This window comes from Myotis lucifugus, unplaced genomic scaffold (assembly GCF_000147115.1).
Source record: "Myotis lucifugus unplaced genomic scaffold, Myoluc2.0 scaffold_127, whole genome shotgun sequence".
NCBI lineage: Eukaryota > Metazoa > Chordata > Mammalia > Chiroptera > Vespertilionidae > Myotis > Myotis lucifugus.
In genome coordinates this window covers 276,729-284,953 of record NW_005871175.1, presented here as the reverse complement: position 1 = coordinate 284,953, position 8,225 = coordinate 276,729, and the positions used below count along the sequence as shown (strand labels likewise).

At 45.2% G+C, this 8,225-nt stretch overlaps 1 protein-coding gene across 1 annotated transcript in view; it reads right to left on the bottom strand.

Moving 5' to 3' along the window:
- Positions 1–8,225, bottom strand: part of IGFBP7 (insulin like growth factor binding protein 7) — a 29,577-nt gene that overhangs the window by 1,004 nt on the left and 20,348 nt on the right. Inside the window, exons 2-4 of the mRNA XM_006093979.3 lie at positions 5,143–5,252; positions 1,554–1,670; positions 818–944 (exon numbers count right to left, since the gene is read on the bottom strand). Coding sequence (XP_006094041.3) covers positions 818–944; positions 1,554–1,670; positions 5,143–5,252 — 354 coding nt within the window. The remainder of the gene's footprint in view (positions 1–817; positions 945–1,553; positions 1,671–5,142; positions 5,253–8,225) is intronic.

Here is an 8,225-nt window from a genome sequence, read left to right as displayed (position 1 = left end):
CAAGTTGAGATCCAGAGAGGCTAAGGACCTTTCCTTTGTCATCCAGCTGTCATTCAAAATTTAAAGTGGAATAATTAGTGGCAGAGCTGAGACTCAAACACATGACTCTTAGCTGTTGTTCTGTTTCATCTCCTGGCTTTACACATCTTGGCTGTAGAGAATCTGATCAAACATCTTTTACTTGATATTTCTTCCTTTCATACCACAGATGAGTGATCCACACAGAGGAATGGTTTGACAAATGCTGATAATAAATTTTGTTCTTATTTTTGGTTTAAGGAAAAGTCAATCCAGACATCAGTCTAATAGAATTATATAAATGTAAAGTAGTATCATTCTGACACTACCAGGATGGGTGCTTAAGAGGAAGCTTTGACACGAGAGTGGATAGGGGTAGAACAGAGTTGGGTACTTGCCAATATACTCTCCTTTCTGGCTTTTTAAAATACGAGCTCAAAGGGAAGTACCCACAATCATTTCCTTTTAAATGGGAATTTAATATAATAGTCACAACACCAAGGAAAAATGCCATGTGGATAGATAGTCATGGGAAATAGAAGCCATCCCAGTCAAGTTTGAGTTTTTGTCTCATGTATAAGGTGAAAGAATCTAAGTTTACTGTAATAACAGCATTCCATCAACAGCCCAGATGTACTTTTGGAGCTGTGTGCTCTACATTTTGATTATACACTTAATGCCCCTGTGGATTCCTGACATTACAGAATTTCATTAAGGGCTGTCGGATACTTTCTAACTTGGTTCTGTTCTTTATTAAGCAAAAACACTATTTCTTAAGTGGCTGAGATTTAGTACCTACCTTTAGTCACTGGTATTTCATGTATGCTGTCTACCACTGTAATTTTTGCTGATGCTGAAGCTTGTCCTTGAGAGTTGGATGCATGGCACTCATATTCTCCAGCATCTTCCTTACTGAGTGGAGATAACTGTGAATGGAAAAGAATCTTTAGTGCCTCTATGCTGGTCCTCTCTTTTCCTAGTGGTCTCAATGAAGTCGTTATAAGTTTCCTGTGATGACCAAGGAATTCACAGCAAAGATACTGCTAGAAATAGTGCAAGTCCCATGCTAGGAGAATTACACAACTACCGGATTTGGTTTGCTGGGGAGATGCGTACTCTGAGGGAATGTTACCGACAACTTTCGGTCACATTGCAGAGGTTAACAACTGGAGAGGTGCACACGACAGTTGGAGGAAGACCTTGATAGGGTGGGTGTATGATCTCAGTACTACACAGTGAGTATCTACAACTATCAAAGGTCAAGTAAAATAACTATTAATCAGTACTTGATTAAAGTACTTAATGCATGGATCAGGTCTGTGATCATTTTGCTTTGGAGTAGAGGAAAAAAAATTAGTTCTTATTTGTTGGTCATTTTTAAACATCCAATGAACTTCAGCTGTTTTCAGCTGCGTCTGAAAGTGGAGCAGCAGCTCCGTGTGAGTGCTTCCAGCCGGGCAGTGCACCGGGCGTCTCTGCCAGGTCCGCGGTGTCCAATTCCAACAACGAGAGCCTGGCCAGCTCCTGCTACTCACCAGCACCCAGCCAGTTACTTCGTGCTTTTCTGGGCCACCTCGGGTCTGAATGGCCAGGTTGTCCCGGTCACCAGGCAAGAGTTCTGTCCTGTGAAATCTATTATCGTCCTTTTTTACCTGCAAAAAAGAGGGAAATCGTCTCTGCATTCTCTGCACTGAATCATCAACTTGGAAGAGGCCACGTTTCTATAATTGCACAAGGAGTACATCAGACTTTTTAACTGGGTTAGAACTAGCAATTTTCATATTTTTCCTGAATAGGTACATGAAAGATCCTCATCCTGTCAGTTTCCCTCCCTGTGTTTTAAGTTATACAACCTTACATGTATGAATGTACTTTTCTGCATGCTTGGGGAACACACATCATGCTCTCCTGCCCCGGGAGACCATCATTTACTCACGCCCTTACACATTCTGCTGCTCTGCTGGGCCTTTCCTTGCTTGCCAAGACATGTTTGAGCGGCAAACGGTATCGCCCAGTGCTAGGTAGGTTTGGTGCTTGGGACCTTCTGCAGGAGCCCAGGTGCAGGGGTTCTTTCTGCAACAGCCTCATCAGTGAAAAACAGTAGGTTGAGTTAAATACCAATTCTTTGAGGGCTAAGGATTCACCAAGTATGTACTAAAGTCCTGAGAACAAAAACGCCTGTCAAACAAATGCCTATGTCATTCTCATGACAAAACTTCCTGTCTATCCCTGTGCGTCTCAGGAGAGTCAGGATGGGTTAAGAAATTCCGTTTCCTTGGTTTGAGGCCAACAGTAAACACTGTCTTAACTTTCCCCCCCTTTTATAAAGGCAAACTATGGCCCAGGCCGGGTGGCTCATTTGTTTAGAGTGTCGTCCCATGAACCAAAAGATTGAGGGTTCGATTCCCAGTCAGGGCACACACCTAGGTTGCGGGTTAATATCACAAGGTAACTACTGATCAGGAAGTCACAGACCACTCATCAGGCTGTGACCACCATAGAAGTGCTGTCGCCTGGTGTCGGGAGAGAAGGTGTGTCCTGTTAGTTCGGGTGTTGCTGAGATCCTTGAGCATGAAAGACATGCCACCTTTACACCTCATATTCTATTACTCATTTATACCCACAAACCAGTTCCGTGCTTAAAGTGGAGTGGACGTGGGAATGCATAGGAAGCCTGTATTCTCAGCAGTTTGGTACAAGGACAGTGGGGAGAAAACATGTCCTGTTTAATTACTTAAGTCATGACTTTTAAAGTGAATTGACATGGCCCAAAGTAAGAAACACATTTTGCATTGTGATGTGGAACATACAAAAGGAAGGTTTTAGGGAATGATACCTTTACTAAATGTGATGCCATAAGATATTTCCTGTCCTATTTTTTATTTTTAAGAAACTGCAGGCTGTGATTCCTACGTTACACTCAGAACTCACTGGTGGTTCGTGATCTGCAGGTTGAAACAACTGCTTTATGCCACCCATGTGGCAAATTACACGATGGAGCAGAGGAAAATCAGCAGAGCCTAGAAGCTGCGTTTTTGCTTGTTTCTGGCAAGTTTGTAGAAAATTATTTTTTCCTGTCCCCCAACTTCCCTCCCCCAAGTTGACAAGCCCTAAGGAAGCCCGTGGGATCTGCCCCACACAGTCCCAGAAGCTTAAAGGAAAAGATTCCCCGGGCAGATTTATTCCCCTGGTGTGTGTACGCCAGCTGGGGAGGGGCAGAGAAAGGGCTGAAGAAATTACTCGCTGCCAGATTTGTCAATAGGTCACAGGCCTTGGACACTTGGGTCACCCTGGCTTCCACTGTGTAGTCCCTAGAGCGCTGCAGAGCTTTGTATGGACATTCTTTGGAAATACTGTTTCTCCGCCTCTCACTCCCCAACAAACCATTAGCTTCCAAACAAGCAAGGAGGAGCGACAGCAGCTTTCACCATGAAGGCCAGAAGGTACACACCCATCAGCTGCATTTTTGCTCTTAATTGCTTCCCACTCCCCTTAAAAAAATAACTTATTGAGGTGAAAGAATTTCACTGCTTCCTTTAACAGCAATTTCAGCTGCAAAGGATAGTTGTAATGCAGCTGGTGCTGTCTCTGCCCACCCCCAGGCATTTTCTGGAAAAAACACTGCCTTCATTCCCACCACACTGCCCAACGGGGGCGATGCGGCCTTCTGGCCACATGGAGGCGCCAGAGGTTGGCAGGTGACCCAACGTGAATCAAGGTCCTACAGGGGGAATTTTACAAACGCACTAGAGAGAGTGGAACAAAATTTCCTCTGGGATCATTAAGCCGTGATAATGTGAACTTGGAGCTGCCAGTAACTATATCGCTCACAGTGTGGAGGAAGCTTTCTGAGGTGGAAGAAAAGAATAAGACATTGGGAGCAGTCAAGAGCCAGGAGGCTAGGCACATTGTATCTGGATCCAGCTGCCCTTGAAATTGGAATCACCACCCACTCGACCTCCATTATTTTTGCCTAGACTAGTTTGAAGTGAGTTCTACAACTTGCAACAGAAAAGAGTTCTGGTGCCAAAATCCCTCCCAGAGTTCCAGAAACTGCTCCTCTGGTCAGACACCAAGCCAACAAAATAATCAAGAGACCATCATCCATCTTAGAACTTGATGGAGAAATAAGCCTGCTACAAATAAGTGTCTGGTTATGCCTTTTTACTGAAATAGATTTCCTGTTTGTTTGCACAAGTCTGATGATATGTACTTAATAGGATTTTCGTGGGGGGTGCTAAAAACAAGTCAAAATATACAAACTGGGAAACATAAAATACTGTACAGTGCAATCGTTAAGTATTATTTGACCTGGCAAATAGTTTCCCTTCTACAGACATGCTGAGAATATGTTGTCCTTCAAATTGGAAGATAGTTACACAAAACAATACCACCTGAAGGGAAACATTTCCAGGAATAGTAGCTAACAAGCAGTGCCAACTACATATCTGACAAGCCAAGTGATTTTACCTGCTTTATGTCATCTTTTCAAGAATTATAAGCTACTTTCATGACACAGAGGAGGAAACAGAGGCTTAGAGCAATGGCTCTCAATCTAGGTAATTTCCCCCCAGGGGACATTTGGCAATGTCCGTAGACTTGTGACTGTCACACTGAGGGAGTGGGTACTACTGGCATGTACTGGGTAGAGGCCAGGGATACTGCTGAACACCTTACAAGGCACAGGGCAGCCCCCACAACACAGAATGATCTGTTTCAAAATATCAACAGTGCTTGAGGCTAAGAAACCCTGACTTAGAGAGAACTCAGCCAACCTGGCTAAGGAACTCACCCCCTAATGGGGACACACACACCCCCATGCACGCACATGCTGACACTCATACTGAAGCACAGGCATGCTCACACACGCACACACATGCACACCGAGGGCGAGTTTGGGTGTCAGCATTGTAGTTTCCCAGTTCCTAAGGCTCCCCAACAAAAGCAGAGCAGGGGCTATTTGGCGGTCAGTAAAAATGCTGGTTAGATCCCGGGGACGTATCTAGAAGATTGCCATAAGGTTTCAAGGAGGAGCAGCAGGCAATGGAACCGGCTGAGGATTTTAGGTTAGTACCGTCCCTGTGCAGTGAGAGAGGATGTGTTCTTAAAATCTGTGTCACTGACCTTGTTCCAGATGAGGACAGGGGTTGGGATTCCGATGACCTCACAGCTCAAGTACACCTTGGCACCAGTGACATTCCAGATGTTCTTAGGGGGGGTCACAATGGAAGGACCTACAAGAGAGGGCACAAAGCCAAATAATTTTTTTTAAACAATCTTTAGCATCAGTCAGCATGCTAGGAGATCAATACTTGATTTTGTTTATGACGCTGTCCCCTCTGTGAATTATCTGAAGCAAATTTCAAAGACCAGACTGGCATCCCTTGGCCACCAGCATGACTTTAAGCTATGCTTTGAGAATGTGTACATCTAGACAAAAACAAAAAATAAGTAGGAAGAAAATTTTATTGTTTGTAAGATTTTCTACTCTCTCAAGTCATGCTTAAATGCGTTTGAATTTACCAGCTGTTTTGCATTATCTGGGTCTTTCCAATTAATATAGTGAAGATTTAGTTCCAAAATGTTCCATGTTTTTCTTTCTTGTTTACCAGTATTTTTAGTTATGGGGGGCGGCAACATAAAATAATCTACGAAGATATTTGAAAATGTTGAGTACCCTGAAAAGATGGTAGGTAGTCCCTGCCTTAAGAAGCTTGGGATCTGAGGTTGGCGAGTCAGTGGTGATAAGGCAGGGATGGTAACTTTCATCAGAGATCCACATGAGGAGCTGTGTGCCCTGGGAGACACTTTTGAACAGAAGTGGCCTGAGTGTTAAGGAAGAAGGTGGAAGGAGGAGGCAGTGGGTAAAAGAGAAGCAGTGACAGATCTACTGTGTGTGACCAGGGCCCCCAAGGAGAGGGCTCTTTTTAGGATTCTCAGTTTCCAGGTCACTGGCAGCGGGCGTGGGCAAGTGGGGCACCTGTGGAAAGCATTGTCTGATTTGAGTCCTGGGTGTGGGACCACCAGGGAGAGCCCAGAGTGACACCTCCTATCCCCTCAATCCTGGCACACATCCCTCGCCTTCTCTATCATATCCCCTCCAGTAAGAAGGTCCTTAGCAGCAACAACAACATATTCATCCTTTTTGTGACAGAAGAGGTCTGGGGGTTGGCAAACTCTGGCCTGTGGGCCAAATCTATCCTGTTACTTGTTTCTACATGGCGTGTGAGTGGTCTTTACATCTTTAAGTGGTTGGGAAAAAAAAGAATCCTATATAATAAAAGCATAATATGCAAATTGACCAGAAGACTGAACAGCGGAACGACTATCCGGATGACCATCTGGACGACCATCCAGATGATCATCTGGGACCACGCTATGACACCCACTGGCGCCAGGCCAGCCAAGGCAGTGCGATGTGATTGGTTGGGGGCCCAGCCATCACCCCATGATTGCCCCACAGAGGGAGGCCCAGGCCACCGACCAGTGGACTGTAGCAGGTGGGCGGGGCCTCTCTCTGCGAGAGAAGCACAGGTCACAGGTGCCAGAGGGAATTTGGTTCCAGCAGCCAGGGGAAGGCAGGCCTACTCTTGCATGAATTTCGTGCATCAGGCTTCTAGTATTTCATAATGTGAAAAATTTAAGAAATTTACAGTTCATTGTCCATAAAATAAAATGTTATTGGGCCCTGGCCGGTTTAGCTCAGTGGATAGAGTGTCGGCCTGCAGACTGAAGGGTCCCATCTTCAATTCCGGTCAAGGGCACATGCCTGGGTTGCAGGCTCAATCCCCAGTTGGGGGCATGCAGGAGGCAGCCAATCAATAATTCTCTCTCATCATTGATGTGTCTATCTCTCCCTTCCTCTGAAAATATATTTTAAAAAATGTTATTGGAACACAGCCATGCCCAGAGTGGAGCATTTGTGGCAAAGACTGTATGGCCTAAAGTATTTATCATTTGGCTCTACAGAGAAGATAGTGCTGATCCCTGCTCTAATCAACTGAGAGGCCACCAAACCTAGGTAAGACATTAGGGGAAAGTCTCAGGACTTCAATGCGCTACATGTTACCCAGAGCAGATGTGGATGATTTCTGGTCCAGCTCTGAAATGCAACACCTTTTTATTTTAAATTTATTTTTTATTGATTTTAGAAAGAGAAGAAGGTGTGTGTGTGTGGGGGGAGAAACAAGATTTATTGTTCCCCTTATTTATGCAGTCATTGGTAGGTTCTTATATGTGCCCTAACGGGGGTTCGGACCCACAACCTTGGCATATCAGGACCATGTTCTAACCAGCTGAGCTCTCTGCCAGGGTGAAATGCAATGCTTTTGAAGCCAACAGATACTGAAAGATCTGTACTCCCTGCTCTTTTCTGCTGAGGTGCCAGCTCCCCAACATCTGCAGCAGGAGAGACATGCACACCTACTTTTTAACAGGTGGAACTTGGAATTTTACTTCTGCTAACTCTGAATGCCAGGTTTCAGGCCCCCAGGGCCCCCAGAGAGACCAGGGACAGTCCACAGAGGAGGGAGCAGAGCTGGGGGCCTGGACTCCGGGTGGGACAGCCACCTCTCCAGGACCAAACCTATCAGGCACAGTGCGCTTCTTGGATAAATGAGTTAAGAATTCCCTCTGAATGCCTGGCTGGTGTGGCTAAGTGGTTGAGCGTTATCCTATGAACCAGGAGGTCAGGGTTCGATTCCAGTTCAGGGCAAATGTCCGGATTGCAGGCTCAATCCCAAGTGTGGGGAGTGCAGGAGGCAGCCAATCAATGATTCTCTGTCATCATTGATGTTTCTATCTCTCTGTCCCTCTCCTTTCCTCTCTGAAATAAAATATATATATAAAGAATTCACTCTGAATCTCAGCTCTCTGCTGCCTTGTGTCTTGCAGCCGAACGTCTAACTGCAGGGTCAGCTTGCCTCAGAGTCCTGGGAAAGGCACAACCTCCCCTTAGGCCTGGAAAGTTTTCTGGCACAATCAGCATTCAAGGGACACGAAGTCTCCCCTTTTGCAACAGGCTATTTCCAGCACACCATTAATTTCTCGAAACAGAAAGGAAATGCTCCCGGCATGTAAGATTTTTCCCACTCATCTGAAGTATTAGAAGCTGATATATTTTTTTTAAATCCCTGGGGCATTTTTATCCCCCCCCCCCCCCCTTTGCAAGAATGTGCAAAACAATCAAAGTTTTGAAAGCCCAAAAT